Below are 17,196 nucleotides of genomic sequence, written 5' to 3' on the forward strand. Positions count from 1 at the left end.
AATTCATGTAAACCAAGAAGGACGGAATGTTTCCCGAAGAATAGAGGCCACACTAACCGCCAACCCAGTTTAGACCAGTCCAGTCGACACTTTTGTTCTGGCATCTCACTCGCCATCCAACAAACATGCAAAAGAGGGCCCCTTCCTGACGGTTCTAGTGCCTCCAGCGACTGAGGCGAACTCCGGCTTGGTCCAGCGATAATCACCAAATCCCACCGCTTTCTCATCCAATTCCATCGCTTTCCAACAACTTTCAACATCGACTGAGCCCGCTTGCATCCCGTTTTCTCTTAATCTGAGTTTTTCTCTTTTCCCCTGTTGAATCAGTGTAGGCCATAATCTTTCCGGTTCAGCTACGAACTGAGGCGAGAGGGGAAATATTCTCTGGTTCTTTAATCCGCCCAGCTCTTTGGCCATCTACAGGCGTATTTTCTGTTTTCCTTTCCAATCCAATCACACTTCCATGCTACTGAAACCAGAGTAGCTTTTATCAATTTGAATCAACGAGGAGGTAGTTGGCGGCGGAGCAGGTGCCAGGTGGCGTGGGTGGTGCTCGTCCCAGCTCGGAGCGGCCGGGATAGGGGGCATGGAGGGGGTCCAAAAAAAACTGCAGTCCATGAAGCTCTCAGATGCAGAGAAGAAAGAAATCAAAATTGGACGAAGGAACACACACACACACACACACACAAAAAAACAGGCGGCCACATTTAACTTGGAGAATTTGGAGGCACACAAAGAGAAAGTGGAAATAAGAGCAAACGCAGTTGAGAAAAATGCAGTCAGAATCAGCAAATACATAAAAGCCTCTGTGCTTGTGACCATTCAATGATAACAACACTCTAGAGTTTGCGCAGGCCACTACAGAGTATGGTACATTCTACAAGGATAGTTACAAACCTATCCAAGGGCACGTGTAGCAACTGGGACGTCATCAAATTGGGTTAGTTCTTGAACACAGATAGCTTGAAGACATTTTCGTTAGCTGCCCTCGTCATGTGTTTATCTGCGGCAGAAAACCACCCTGTTTCTACATCATGCAACGTTGGCTGGAACCAGACGACAGATGTCCGCAGGGACCAACTTGTAAAATGTGATGTAGAAGGAAGGTTGCTCCCTGATCTCACTTCCAGAGCTTGACAAGCTTATCATGACTTACTGAGGCGACCAACCCTGATGCATTTGATGCAGCTAGGGCTGCAATTAAGCCGTCATGGGCGTTGCTGATGGTCACTGTATTCTTCTCCCTTATGTCCCAAAGTTCCAAGGACTGCAAGATATCAATGATACACAGACACAATAAAAATGTCAACACAAAATGGATCAACTTGGGCCTCATAAGTAATGACCTCGTAAGATATGAGAGAGCTTACCTCGTAACAACCAATTACAAGCAATGACGGATAATTCGGGTGAAAAACACATGAATTGAACTTGTTTCCACTGCAATTCAACTCATTCACACACTCGCCATCATTTCCTGAAGTAAATGACCACACCTTGACAGAATCTTCACTTACAGAGGCCAGATAGTCACCCGCAGCATCCCAACAAATTGACTCGATGTTCTTTATGTGTCCCTACGCATGAACAGAAGCTCCTATTACAGTGAGCACCACACTGATGAAAGCAACGTTAATTGCAATACCAAGCTGACAACATCGAATTGTTCTGGAAACTTGGATTGCAAGCAGGCAACAACAACAACAAAGCCTTTAGTCCCAAACAAGTTGGGATAGGCTAGAGGTGAAACCCATAAGATCTCGCGACCAACTCATGGTTCTGGCACATGGATAGCAAGCTTCCACGCACCCCTGTCCATGGCTAGTTCTTTGGTGATACTCCAATCCTTCATATCTCTCTTTACGGACTCCTCCCATGTCAAATTCAGTCTACCCCGACCTCTCTTGACATTCAAAGGCCTAGCCAAACCAGTGTAATGATGATCTGATTTGTAGTGGCAACGGTCTAGCTAAAAGACATGGACCAGAATGAACACTATATACTGCAACAATCCTATAATAAATCTTATACAGTATCATATAGGATCTGATCAGATAAATTCTCACACAAGTGCCTCTACAAGTCCCTTGTTCATCCTAAAACTATTCCTGGCTCACCCCCAGCCCCACTTTACCCCCTCGCCAGTTTTTGTGATGCAAGTCACATCTGAAAATTTTCAAAAAAGATTGAAAATAATTCATGTATCTAGGTTGTGGTGTAAAGTTTATGTACGTAAATATTTGTTTAAAAATATGATCAATGTTTTAAATCGCATTTTTCATGGCAAGGTCCGAGGCTCCGACCTATAGCAACGGCAGCTATTGCTAGCTATCGTGGAAGCTATTTCCAATAGCGTCTTATTGATCAAAATATTAATAATAACATATGCACGCTTAGAAATGTCAGTCAACAGAACTAAGAAACCATAGTAATTTTGGCGTACTTGCATAGCACCATGTCTCAAGTCTACAACTACCAAGTCAGTCAAACTAGCATTACAACCATTCAAAGTAGCATCGGTCGAAACAAGATTTTGGATGCCATACTAGTAGGCTTTCTGATTTTTCAATTGATGTCTTGTATACTCATATGCATATTCTTTCTGGGCTTAGTTTTATAACTAGAATTGAAAACGGGTTGCTGTTTTGGCCCATTACCATCTACAAGGAATAGCTTCAGCTAATGCTGCTTTCACTCAAGGCAAATAGATACGCTAGAATAGTGATACAAGGTGCCATAACGTAGCTATTAGGCTGCAAAAAAACCCTATAGTGTAGCAGTGGCTAGCTATTTAAAATACTGAGACCATTTACATACAACCTATGCAAAATGGAGGCTGCCAAATCAGCTGAACTCCCAAACGAGCAGAATGATTTCTGACAAACCTATGTTTAGTGTCCATATATGTTGCAAAGAACCCAAGATCGCAACCAAATTTTGTCAGTGTGTTTCTAGTAAGACATTTGTTAAATGCTACAGAGGTGGGGGCACTGAAGAAGAGAAAAGGCATGGTATAGCATAAAGTACACATAGCAAATACACAAGTAACTGTGAAAAGTTGAAAACAATTCAAGGATGTGTTTGACTATGATCTCTGGTAACGAACCTTTAAGGCATTCCTACACACTTGTAGTGTTTCTGCATCCATTATTGATATCATCTTCTCAGAGGCAGCTGCAAGATATTTCCCTTGATGAGGTTGATATCTCAACTGAGTTGCACCTCCCTGGGAAGATAAGATACCGATAACAGGAGAATGTTTCAGCGCATTATAAAAGAACATCCTTGACAAACAAGAAATGTTTGGGAGAGAAAAAGGGCTGCATACGCTGAAGACCCTAACACACGTCACACAGCTACCATTGTTTATGCTCCAGCAGCGCACTTCCCCATCACTATCACAGGAGCAAACGATGTCTTCTTTATTTGAATGAAAATCAAGCGACTTAACAGACGCTGAATGACCCGTGAAAGTGCGGAGTGAATAATCTGGCTGTATATAGTCAATTAATTAGTCAGTGCATTTTAAGGTATATGACATCTTGTGAAACATAAGAGAGACAGTAGTTAGAAATAGGTATACATTGTCAGCATCCCAAACCCGCACAGTTTTGTCAAAGGAAGATGTTGCAAGGCGGGTCATGCTTGGGCTAAATCGAACATCTGTAATAAGCATCGAGTGCTCTTCTAATGTAGATTTGGGGTTTAGGGCATCTGTAAACCATAAAACAGCCTGAAAAATACAAAAGCAGGTATAAGCTTCCAGTTTCTTTAGCACCAGTATATTCACAATTACTTTTATGTTGGTGTCCATGCCTTTTTATCGTGGCCTCCGGTGGCGAGCAGTTTCCCGTCTGACGAGAAATGGCAACAGCTAACTTTGCTTGTACTTGCACGGGCTTTTGCAACCTCGGAGAAACCAGACCCTGCAATAAAGAGACACTGGGCAATGAGTCACCCCATCAAAATAATTTGCAACCGAGTAGAATGAAACAAGCCCATGGCACCCCACGGCATATAGAATCATTTATCAGCATACTCCTGTCCTATGTAGCAAATGAATCCCAGACCAAACACATCCACATTAATTCTTCGCCAAATCAGCTATTCTCCCATCTATTAAGCTCAAAGAAACCAATTAGTCCCAAAGCACACCACCTGCTAGGGGGCACCCGGTCACTTCCTGTCACCTTTACTGTCATCACAATTCACTACTTACCAGCAATGGATGTATCCTCCGCCAAATTAGAAGATGTTGTGATTGATTCCAAGGGAGTTATGCAAGAATTTAACTTAAGGTGCATGCAAATATGCTATAGTGGGGTAATGAAATGTCGAATTCTAAATTTGATTGACATTGAGCTTGGTCAGGTGCTGCAATGGGATTTTGAGCAAGAAGGGCTTGATCAAGTCACAACGATGGCTCAGCAGAAGCGCCCCTTGGGATCTACTAGCCGCTTTTAGGTTTGGCAGGAATTGCCATGGATTAAGAGCGATTGGCAAGGAATTGAGCTATATTCCCTGCTAAGTCCTCTTAATCACTGCCAAACCTCTTCAAACTGAATAGGCCATAGGAAGTAGCTTTTGGGAAGGTGATACAACATACAACACGGTAAATTATTTTTCCGAAGTGTCCTTTCCTACAGTATTGCTCTCATAACCACAAGTACGATAGCATGCTTAGTAAACTGATAATAATTAACTACAGCAGAACTAAAGACTCAAAAGCATTACATCTTGCAAAAGATACACTATACACATTTTTTTTATTTAACAAGTTATCAGATACAATCATGCGAATCAATCTCTCTCAAAGAAACAAAGGAATTGCAACTTGTTGAAACCAAGAACCACGCATGACATTCCAAAGGAATATGCGTGGGAAATACGGCGATTGTTACAGGTAGGCCAATCTATTTGTTCAGGCGAAAGAGTCAACTCAAGAAAAACCATGTATCAGAGGGAAACAAAACATACCTTTACTGGCATCAATGCAGCGCCCCATGGTTTCCCGAGGATCCATATCCTCCTGTGATAAAAATGAGTCTACATTTTCATCCAAGGAGCCATCTTCCAGCAAACGGTCCACATCACCCTGAAATTAAGAACTTCTGTCATCTCACTGACAGAGGCAATGCGCTAATGACACTTTCCAAGGAGAATGTCTGATTTCACAGTATAAATACCAGTGGGTTTACTGGAGAGGTCAAGCTTCCAGTGCCATCAGAACCAAACATCATCAATGGTTTTGATGGACCACCATTATGCAGCAGCTGTGGCATGGACATTGCATCTCCTGGTGTGTGAGTGGAAGGTGTCGAAGGTGCAGAACTTGGAGATGGCCCAGCAGTATTTGCTGTTCCTGAACTATTAGCTCTACTAGAGGAGACAGGTTTCTTTCTCTTCTTTGATGCCTGAACCACAAAGAGAACAATGTCAGTGTTTGAACCACTAAAATCGAATTAATATCAAATTTACTAATCTAAAACAATTGGAATGATTACCCATATCTTCTGACAAATGATGTATCACAGAACCATGAGTAATAGTGAAAGCTCAAAGGGGGCATACTAACCGCAGGACAACAAAAAACTGAAGCTCCATAGGAAATTACGTACTGAACATCAGAGTAATACTTAAAACAAGTGGCAAGGTAGCATGGTCAATTGCAGTTCAAATATACTGTGCAAAATCTGAGAACTGCTAGCATGTCTTTACAAAGAGCAAAAAATGCTCTTATTGTCTTGTCAAGTTATCGTAGGTTACCAAATGTGTCTGCACAGAACACCATCCAAAACTTGAGATCCTAACACTTATTAAGCACTCAGCACTGTAGTTGTATGTGGCCAATTTAAAACATGCGACTGAAATGAGATGCGTGCTTCATTATAAGATTGATTTATCGTTAATATCTCAATAAAGAGGCAAACAAAGGTATATCTACAACCACTAAGACCATCACTCCACATTGCAGCATAATTAAGCAGTAGCATGTTAGATTTAAAATATTAATATAAACATCATCTGCTGGAAACATTGTATTTGGATATCAGTAACATACTTGGTCAGCTACTACAAAAGAGTTTGGTATGCTTCCATCAATAGGCATGCATCCAACTCCAGGCTTTTCCTGTTGCTGGAGAAGCTGATTTGAGCTCTGAGACTGCTGACTGGAGACTGTAGATTGCTGAAGCTGCTGTTGCTGTTGTAAATGAGCAATTTTCTTCTACTACATAGAAACACCCATATAAGGAGAGAAAGAGCATAGTTAATAGAATAATAGAAAATAACTTTTCTGTTATAGATTTAGCCATCAAAGGAACAACAGCAGTTCCTGGTTTATAAGATTGTTTGCCTGGTCAGCTTCACTCATACAGGCAGTAATAGTATACAGATAAGATGATGAGAAAAGTACAACAGTTGCAGCACTTCAGAAGGAATGGAAAGGTCTACAAAAATAAAGGAGTAGAAATCGTTCTCTGTTTAGTTCTTGAATGTATGAAAGAAAATGTTATGAAAGGAAAATAGTGGTGGACAAGTAAAAAGGCCCAATGGATGGAAACTAAAGCTGAATATGTTTCATTTTGATCAGTTCTGAGTAGATGTGCCATTTGGCTAGGATGCTCGTGTTCCATCCTTCTGTAAACAAACTGGGAATACAGTCTCTATATAATACTCTCTCCTTCCAAAAATATAAGGCGTATTAGTTTTCTCCTAAGTTAAAATTTTAAGTTTGACCAAGTTTACAGTAAAATTATCACCTTCTAAAATACCACATACATACACTACGAAAACATGTATGTTTTGGTTCAGATTTATACACGCACATACATATTTATTTGGTATTGTAGATGTCGATTTTTCTTTTGTATGAACTTGGTCAAACTTAAGAACGTCTTATTCAGAAAGAGGGAGTAAGAAACTAAGAACACCATAAGCCTCATTATGGCTTCAACTAGGTAAATATAATACCTCATAAAGAAAAGCTTATATTATGGATTCAGAATTGCTAATTTCAATCGACTGATTTTTAATTTGGCTCCACTCGAATGTTTTGTCTGTCCAATCACGTGCTGTGATTGAACTCCCAGTTTGTTCATGTATGTAGGGTAATAGCACTCCCTCCAAACCAATAGTATGTATTGTGGGTGTTTATTTATTTTGTTTATGTATGTTTGGTATAAGCATTCTCCTCACAAGCATTCCACACTGTTTCAATCGTATTTTTTATTCACATGGGTTTACTATTCTAGTACTACTGTTGTTACAGTAGTCATGTACATCAAATACAGTATTCATTACATGTATTTTTGGTTGGTAGTTCTTTGTAGCTGTTATCTGCTTGTCAGCGGTTGAAAAAGTTGAATGAAGGTGAACTCATTTTCAGTCGATTATCAAATAGACAGTCCCGTGATTAGCTGCAGAAAATTAGCCCCTGACAGGTAGGACGTCATAGAACATACCTTTATTAGCATGTCTATATCTGTACGTGATCCACCACTTTGGCTAGGAGAACCAATATTTGGAATAATATCCCCACCACTGTTTGTCTGCCCATCCTGCCCCATGGCCATATTTCTATTGTTAAGAAGCATCCTTAATCTTCTGGTATCAACATCACTAACTGTAGGGGAAGCCATGTTTTGCTGCGCTTGCATCAAAAGCTGGTGTTGCTGTTGTGGATTCAGAAACTGGAGCTGTTGAAATTGTTGTTGCGGAGATTGAATAAATGACTTCGGCTGCAGGATACCGGAGCGAAGCTGGTCGAGGCCCTGGTAAGTAAAAGGTGTATATGTTACAACAGAATTTGCAAGATAGCACCCATGTTAGAGCAATCAATGTCAATCACGTGGTTTAGAGTATACTCGGAAAGTACACAAATTGTTTGTTGCTTCCCCAACTGCTGAATGCACATGTGCGCTGCATAACAGCCCAAAGAATTCATTGTTCACAAACTGCAAAAATGTGCTTGCTAAGGATACCCCAGAATCAGTAACAGAACTAGAAACTGGCAACAAGAGGGCAACATGTAACGAACAAGAGCTAGGTCAGTAGGCAAAAAAATCACAGGCTTCCTCAAGCAGTGCAACCATTAAGGTATGTGGAGACGTTGGCATTTTCGTTCAGAATGGCCACCAAGTCCACCCAGCAGTGGTTCGGCTACTGCCGAGAACAAACCGATCCGGTTGCGGGTTACTGAGTTGAACCTCATGAGCACTAGATTTCAATATTTTGTACTGTATCGGTTAATGGAATATCACAAACCCCTCCATGTTGCAAGCGTTCACAAAGTGGATCTTCAGGTGCAAGTACACATCGCGCATCTAGCACTCTACTAGAGTGCCACGCAGAAAGAAAAATAGTTGATGTTAGAAAGTTAAATATTCCTGGAGCATCTGCACTTGGCAAGGGTTTATCATACGTCACCAGAAAAAGGAAGGGCTACAATTGCAGATCTATGAAAACTAAATTATTTGTTTAAATAATATAACTGTGCCCCTGCATTATGCAGCCGCATCGAGCATGTGCCTCAACCCCTATGCATATGAACAGCCAAAACCGAATCCGCAATAGGAACATAAATCATAAGCAGAGCACATACACGATAAGGAATAAAGTGTGGTCATAAGATAAAACGTACCGTGAGTGGCCAACCTTTCAGAGTCAAATTGCTTCCACCTTGACTAGATCCTGTTTAAAATGACATCTGAATTAAGCTTAGCAAACCAAGCACTAAAAACAGTTTGAGTAAGAAAATAGTGTAAGCTGAAGTTTGAATAGTTAACTGACATGGCAGCAAATCCAGGCAATAAGCTGGACAAAAATATTACCTTGGACACCAATGAATGATCCCTCGGGACCTGCACTTCTGGGTGTCAAAACTGGATTGATCTCAGTTTTGATACTCTGTAAAGAATAAAATATGATAGCAGATAAGAAACTAAAACTGATGAGGCCCGCTCTTCTCTATCTAGTTTTGGCACTGGGCATAATTACGAGAAGCAGTGGGAAAACTATATGTAACCTGTTCTTGAATAGGCATTTGTGGGCTTCTTGCCTGAACCTGTTGCGGAGCACCTGACAATCCACCAACAGTTCCATGCAAAATTTGCCTATCAAAGGTAAAATTTCAATACTATTTGAAAGCAAATGCACCATATCTTATTTGCATGAGCCAACATGAACAGTTATTCCTTATGGTTTGATTAGCATTTTTACTCTAAGGCCCAATCATGATTCATGAGTCATGACAGGTCATGGACTCATGGTACTTCCACTACTAAACGAAGTAACATACCTTCTACGTAATCAAAAACTGTAACCTTACAGTGCTACAGAACACAACAGTTGTCTGCTGCTTATCCACAACAACACTGCAAAGCACTAAATTCTAAACATAACCTATAGCAGTCATGTGAAGAAAAGAGTGCGATGTGAACGGTTGTGTGTCCTGTAGCAACAGAAAGATATGTACCCTCCCAATCAAAACATAAAAGTAAAATGAGTATATTAATTTCTATAAATAAGGATTTTTGTCCCGTATACTAATCTACTCCCTCCATTCCAAATTAATTGAGTTCTAGCTTTTCCTAATTCAAACTTATCTTCATTTGATCAAGTCTATAGAAAATTGTGCCAATATTTACGTCATATATATAGTACAAAAAGTATATTTTTTCCCTCCATCCCTCATGGCGCGCTCATTATCGGTGATTCAACTTTCACCCACAATATATAAAGTATATGTCATTAATATTACACCATTGGAAACTACTCCCTCCGTCCCACAATATAAGATCGTTTTTCAAGCTAACATAGCTTGAAAAACGATCTTATATTGCGGGACGGAGGGAGTACATTTTAATAACAGCGTAATTTTGTGACCTATAACCTATGATTTGTTGGTCAAATTGATGGCGAAAATTAAACCTCAAAATACATGTGCGCCATGTAAATAGGGACAGAGGGAGTAGATATAAGTAGACTAATTTAGATCCGTAGATAGACTTGGGCAAATTTGAAGAAGTTTGACTTAGAGAAAAGTTAGAACTTCAATTAATTTGGAATGGAGGGAGTGATAGTTAGGCATGTTCGGCAGTATACTGATCTTCTCCGTATTTGTGAGGACGACCTGACATAAAGAGGCCGATTGCGACCATTAAGATTAAGCAAGAAATACATTAAAACATCCTCTATCTGGGACTTCATCCTCAAGGCGCTGTCGCGTCGACGAAACCACTTCATAGCAATATCACAAAACAGAAGTGTCACATTCGTTGATCCTCGAGGTACAATCAATCGATGAAAAAAAACAAATTCAGAATGAAAGTATGATTAAAATTTCTAAATGCTACAGGGCTACTATGATCTGAATTTGGACAAAGAAAGATATACAAAGTTTCCCGGACAAACAATCTAGTAAGGTAAATTCTCGAATGCACCTTGCGCTGAATGTTTTATGTGCCTGTTCGATCACAAAGATGGCAATCGTGCTACAGAGAAAGGACAAATCCTAGCCCTGGATATAATGCAAAGAAGAGCTCTCCAACAAGAACTGTGCACTCATAACCATTTATTGTTTTCCCTCATTTCCATGGTCTACCGTCTCATGCAAGCTTGTCAATGCACACATAATCTACAAGTTCAGAAATTACCCGGAAGATTGTCCGCCTGCGGCTGCTTTCAACGACGTTTGGTTTGGATCAAGTGCTTGGCCAGCATTTTCCCCATACCTTTGCTGCACCTGGAATTTTCACAATACAAAAAAACATTTTACTGATTTTCACTGTTCTATAAAGGGGTTTCTACCCCACCTAGGCGGTGTTTAGGCACCAGGATCACCCATCCAACCTTGCCCGCCGAGGAGGCTACCTAACCCAGCTAGTCAGTGACTAGGCACTAGGCGCCACCCTCATGCCGTGCTTAGTGCATTTCCAAATACTGTTACTTTCGCGAGGAATCAACCAAAACATAAGAAACAAGATCAAGTAGGAGTGATACCTTCAATGATGCCTCATCCAGAGAATCCCTTTGAGAAGGGAGCTTTAACCTCTCCTCATACATTTTTGCTGCCATAGCATTCGCAGTTGCTGGGTTTTGTCGCATTAAAGGATCAATTCCAGAAAGCCCACTTGCAGTGCCATTAAGAAGATGAGAACCATCTCTACGCTGCTGCTGCTGCTGCTGTGCAGCTCTCTGTAACAACATTTGCTGCATTTGTATTTGTTGATGCTGTTGAGATTGTTGCTGCTGCTGAGATTGTTGCTGTTGGTGTTGGTGTTGTTGGTGTTGCTGTTGTTGGTGTTGCTGTTGTTGTTGGTGTTGCTGTTGTTGGTGTTGCTGTTGTTGTTGTTGTTGCTGCTGCTGTTGGTGGTGGTGGTGTTGTTGTTGTTGTTGTTGGTTCTGCTGCTGCTGTTGCTGAGTTTGCTGCTGAGATTGCTGTTGTTGCTGATGCTCATGTTGATGTTCCCTTGCTTTCACTAACTGAGTCTGACAGGGCACAATAAAGTATAGCTTCATTTGTATGAACTTCTATGGGTTCTCCTAAAATTTACATGAAAATATGATTTTTCTAGTTTTATTTTATGTTTCATAATTTTTCAAATTTCATGGTTCCTCTGATATTTTTAACCGATGGGCTTGATGCGGTGTAATGTGTAATGTACCCACCGCGATCCCAGTTGTATCCTTCCAGAGGAGGCGGCCTCGAAATTTCTTAAACATTAACAAAAGTTGAAGCCTATTTACCCAATCGAAATGTTCTTAAAAAGAAATTTTAACCAATTGACAGATGAAGAAACAAGAAGAAAGATGCAAACTTGGGGAGTAAGAAGAGTAAGTCACAAGCTTGGGGAAAAGAGTAGCATCAAGAAGCTAATAGGAGAGAGAATTAGGTGTTAAAGCTCAGAGTAGTGGACAGGAGAAGAAACAGAGCTCAGATCAGTGTAGGGAATAGGAAGCTTTGGGAAGGAAGGTAATAGAAAGCTTGGAAGGAAGGTAATAGAAGGGTCAAATTTGGCAGATCTATACTATAGCTGGCCACGTCATACTAGCGGAAGTGATACAATCCTGTTCTCTGTGATATTTTGGTGGTACAAAAATGAAACAATACATCATTGTGGTATTTCCCATTTTTCCTTTTAGAACCAGGTTTTTTAAGTTTTACCCATGAAGTGGATAATATATTACAGAAAGAAAGAGCAAAGGTACATACCTGAATATATGATGCTGCAATATCTGAATGCTTCTCATTTGTTCTTGCTATGAATATATCCCAAAATACCGACCACCATTCAAAAAGGAAGCCACCAGGAGCATCAATTGCTATGAGAAAGATAACCGCAGAAAGTGAACAGTAGCACTCGATATGGGGAAACTAAAACCTACTTACTAAAATAGCTTCATGTCAACTTGCTGAGAGGTACATACCAACTGGATCTGGTGAAACCTTCCCTTCCGTTTGGAAGGCTTTTGCAGTTTCCTGCAAATTTCTCTTCACAAAATAGTCATATATGTAGACATCCAACCTGTGTTATTAGACAATCAATCGTTTAGTTTTGTGAAATGGGTGTTGAAGTTTGAACCAGATAAGTTCGAATTCACAAGTAAACTGTCATTAGAAAACGAGGAATGCTACTGCATTAACTTTATTTTATGTTCTCACATTCTCAATAACAAATTAATGATGAGCTAGAAGCTTAAAAAGCAAGTCCTAATGTGTTCTATACTAGCGCTTTAAAAATTGTGACCTTTTACTATTCACATAAAATATTTAGGTAGCAACCTACTACACATGAACCACAAATAATTACCACCAATCATCATTAGTAGGCGTGGCCACAATATAGAGGGCCTCGTCAAAAAGAAAAAAACGCTCCTCGCGTGGCTCCCCAGGGCGACGCCGGGGGCCCAACCCTAGCGCCGCCAGAAGCCCCCCAACCTAGGCGTCTCCCCTACCGCCGTTGTCGCCGGTGTTGGCCGCGGTGGCGGCGGCAAGGCGCTGAAGGTGCCTGGGTGGTGGTTCGCGGCGGTGACCCAATGGTGCGGCTAGGGAAGTGCCTGTGGGGAGATCGTGCGCGACGGCCAGGGCAGGCGGCCCTAGTTGTGTTGCGGTGGTTGTCGCCTCCATGGTCTGGTGCTTCTTTGGCGACAGTTGGTGGCGGTGGGCCGTGGATCTGATCCTTGCCCAGATCCTTCGTCGGTGTGGCTCTTGGTCGGCCAGCGGCGCATAGGGCCAGTGAGGGGCAGCTGGAGTCCCATTGTCGGTGTTCCGGCGGCTGCGTGCACCTTCGCTGCGCGGCTCCGCACGGATCTAGTCAGCTGCGGGTTTGGAGTGGTGCGACTGCCGGTGAAAACCGTGTTGACTTCTCGAGGGGCATCGGTTTGGAGCAGGTGCTGGCTAGAGGAGCCATGAGATGGAGCGGTGTTGCATCTACCACATCGACGACGGCGGGTCTCGGCGACGTGGCGCAGCCGAGTCTCGGCAACAGACGCATGCAGAGTGGTCGCACTATTTGGCGTCGTGGCGATGTCAACGGCAGGGCCGGTGAGGGTTATGCATGGTCCCTGTCCTGAAGACGGCGACGGCTTCCAAAGCATGCGCATGCGGTGCATGAGGGTCTATTGGACCGGTTTGTGCTCCCGGCTCGCTGTTGGGCGGCTTGGTGAGGCCTCCGGATCTAGATGGTGGGGCTTCACTGAGAGGTCAGGACACATGGCCCTAATCATGGCCACTCCCATCATTGAGCTTGTGGGGTAGCGACAGCAGCCACAATCGAGATGGCTTCAGGTTGATCGATGTATTCTTTTTGTCAGGCTTCGTTGAATACAACACCAACAACAAAGTTTCAACAAAGTCTTTAGTCCCAAACAAGTTGGGGTAGGCTAGAGCTGAAACTCATAAGATCTCGCAACCAACTCATGGTTCTGGCAGAAGGATAGCAAGCTTCCACGCACCCCTGTCCATGGCTAGTTCTTTGGTGATACTCCAGTCCTTCAGATCTCTCTTTACGGACTCCTTCCATGTCAAGTTCGGTCTACCCCCGACCTACCATGACATTATTAGCATGCTTTAGCCGTCCGCTATGCACTGGAGCTTTTGGAGGCCTACGTTGAATATGCCCCAACCATCTCAGTCGATGTTGGACAAGCTTCTCTTCAATCAGTGTTACCCCAACTCTATCACGTATATCATCATTCCGGACCCGGCCCTTCCTGGTGTGGTCACACATCCATCTCAACATGCGCATCTCCGCTACACCTAACTGTTTAACATGTCACCTTTTAGTCGGCCAACACACAGCGCCATACAACATTGCGGGTCGAATAGACGTCCTATAGAACCTGTCTTTTAGCTTTTGTGGCACTCTCTTGTCACAGAGAACGCCAGAAGTTTGGCGCCACTTCATCCATCCGGCTTTAATTCGATGGTTCACATCTTCATCAATATCCCCATCCTTTTGCAACCCCAAATATCGAAAGGTGTCCTTTTGAGGCACCACTTGCCCATCAAGGCTAACCTCCTCGTGCCTAGTATTTCTAAAATTGCACCTCATGTACTCGGTTTTAGTTCTACTAAGCCTGAACCTTTCGATTCCATGGTTTGTCTTCATAGCGCTAACTTCCTATTAACCCCTGTCCAACTATCATCGAATAGCACCACATCATCCGCAAAAAGCATACACCATGGGGTATCTCTTTGTGTATCCCTTGTGACCTCATCCATCACCAAAGCAAAAAAGATAAGGGCTCAAAGCTGACCCCTGGTGCAGTCCTATTCTAATCGAAAAGTCATCGGTGTCGTCATCGCTTGTTCGAACACTTGTCACAACATTATCGTACATGTCCTTGATGAGGGTAATGTACTTTGTTGGGACTTTTGTTTCTCCAAGGCCCACCACATGACACTCCGCGGTATCTTACCATAGGCCTTCTCCAAGTCAATGAACATCATATGCATGTATTTCTTTTGCTACCTGTATCTCTCAATAGGTTAGTTGTTGTACGAAGAAAATGGCTTCCATGGTCGACCTCCCAAACATGAAACCAAACTGATTTTTGGTCACGCTTGTCATTCTTCTTAAGCGGTGCTCAATGACTCTCTCCCAGAGCTTCATTGTATAGCTCATCAGCTTAATTCTACGATAATTAGTACAACTCTGAACATCCCCTTGTTCTTGCAGGCTTTGTTGAATAATTTAATAAAAATGATCGTGTGCATCATTTTTTATGCAGAGGCCGGGGGTCCCAGCCTCCTTTTCGGAAGAAAATATTATCATTATTAGGCTTTTCTTTGCGAGAGAATCATCATCAGTAGGCTTGTGAAACTGCAACCTCCTGAAATAACGAAGCTACTTCGTGTTCAAAAGTGCAGCCCTCGTGAAAATATTACCAATTAATAGAGAAGTACTAAAAAAATTCATCGTTTCACAATAGATTTTGACAAAAATCGCACACTCTATCAAAACCTAAGCTTCGGAACGAAATTAATTGTATACTAAAATCACTAATACAAACTTACACAGACAGTCTAGTCGGGAAGTGAATTAATTGTATGCAAACAGGACACAAATCGTGCCTGCAATTACTCGCTAAGCTGAGCCTACCCGGAAAAGAGGAGCTAAATGGGAACCGCTGAGAAATAGGAGCTCCCACAAAACGATATTCCCCTCTCGCTCGCTGCTCGCAGGTACTGATCTATCACAATGCTCGCCCAGGAAGCACCGTGACCGCAGAACTCCACGAATCAACACAAGGAAGCATGCAACAAACCAAGGATTTTAGAAGATATCCTCACATCTTATCCGCCTCCCAGTTGGTCTGCGACTGAGACTGGGACTGAGACTGAGATTGCGACATGGCTCCGCACCCGGCGCCACAACCTAGCAAATCCGGAGGCGCCCACGAGAAAGGAGCCCGGCCAGGGTGGTGTTTCCCCCCGACAAGCGCCTCCGCCTCTACGGCGACTGGGCGCGGGCAGTGACGCGCTAGCTCCCCGCAGCCGCCGGGGACGGTGGGCGCGCGTATCTCTCCCCCGCAGCAAGGGCAAGCCCTTAGGGGTGACTGGGTGGGGGAGGCGAGAGGAGAAGGTTGGATGCGTCTGCAACGGCGGGACGGGAGGAGAGAGTGGAGCGTAGGCGTAGCAGAGAGAGAGGGGTGGGAGAGAAGTGGAGAGGAAGACAAAATCGACGGGAGGGAGGGGAGAGGGGGATTGGCCGCGCTGCGTGTACCAGAGACTTGTATGGGAACTGATGGTTTGTGTATGACGCGTGGGTCCAGGAATATTAATTCCGTCAAGGGGCCTACTGTCAATTCTTAGGGTTCAGCGTGGAAGCCATTCATACGTTTTTTTTCTTTTCTTTGCGAAGCTTTTACATCACGGAGGCTACTGGAGTCTGGAGACATGGTGATAAATTGCATACTTCCAAAATACTGCGCAGCACGCAAGTAACGCACATCGGCACCATACAACCGAAGAATTTGACTTCCTCAGAAAAAAAAAAAGAATTTGACATCAAATTTGGACTCAGACGATGCCCGGTAGCTTTGTGACTGAAATTTTGATTTTAGGACATTGAAAAACATCGACACATAAATGATCGCTTTGACTATTTTGTAATTGCAGTCTCACAACTAAAATAATGTGCACTTAGAGTTTTTTTTAACACAGTACAGACGCAACATATACACGCGCATACACTCACCCCTATAAGCACCCCCGAAAGATTGAGCCGGCATATCATTTTCAAATTTAGGAAGCACCATAGGCACCTCGTCATTGACGGGAACGTCTCCTCCCACTGAATGCGCATCGCCGGAAATCCTGCAATAAATTCAGGAATAAATGCAAGCATCAGGACTTGAACCCTGATGGGCTGGGGATACCGGTCCCTCTAACCATCCAACCACATGTTGGTTCACATGTGCACTTAGAGTTAATCTGTGATTTTTGAGTAGTCAAAGAATTTTTTTCTCACAGTTCTTTCTTTCTTTTTGACAGTATTCGGTTAGTCAAAGATAGCTATATGCTACGTACTAGTAGTTGTTTGTTGAAGAAACCAGGCTCACAATTACGTATTAGCAACATCTTTGTTTGATTGATACGATTGGTAGGTGCTAATCATGAAGGTTCCACTGATTATTCGAAAGACGCATTAATTAATCAGTACTACTACGTCTGTGTCCTTCGAAGCGTAA

General features: G+C 42.7%; 1 protein-coding gene across 2 annotated transcripts; it reads right to left on the minus strand.

The window, feature by feature from the left end:
* Nucleotides 1-743: 743 nt before the first annotated feature.
* Nucleotides 744-16,257, minus strand: LOC109762667 (transcriptional corepressor LEUNIG). 2 transcript variants are annotated; one of them, XM_073510453.1, is made up of 18 exons: nt 15,606-16,257; nt 12,430-12,527; nt 12,215-12,324; nt 11,002-11,490; nt 10,656-10,744; nt 9,026-9,113; nt 8,832-8,907; nt 8,642-8,691; nt 7,464-7,772; nt 6,062-6,226; nt 5,187-5,414; nt 4,978-5,095; nt 3,817-3,926; nt 3,584-3,733; nt 3,329-3,493; nt 3,107-3,226; nt 1,371-1,577; nt 744-1,267 (listed from the first exon to the last, which is right to left on the minus strand). In XM_073510453.1, the coding sequence occupies exons 4-18, from the start codon at nt 11,215-11,217 to the stop codon at nt 1,121-1,123; spliced, it is 2,238 nt and encodes a 745-aa protein (XP_073366554.1). In that variant the 5' UTR covers nt 11,218-11,490; nt 12,215-12,324; nt 12,430-12,527; nt 15,606-16,257; the 3' UTR covers nt 744-1,120. The 2 variants fall into 2 exon arrangements, with proteins under 2 accessions (XP_073366554.1, XP_020177123.1); XM_020321534.4 differs by having other exon boundaries at nt 15,797-16,221.
* Nucleotides 16,258-17,196: the final 939 nt, after the last annotated feature.

This window comes from Aegilops tauschii, chromosome 3 (assembly GCF_002575655.3).
Source record: "Aegilops tauschii subsp. strangulata cultivar AL8/78 chromosome 3, Aet v6.0, whole genome shotgun sequence".
Lineage (NCBI taxonomy): Eukaryota > Viridiplantae > Streptophyta > Magnoliopsida > Poales > Poaceae > Aegilops > Aegilops tauschii.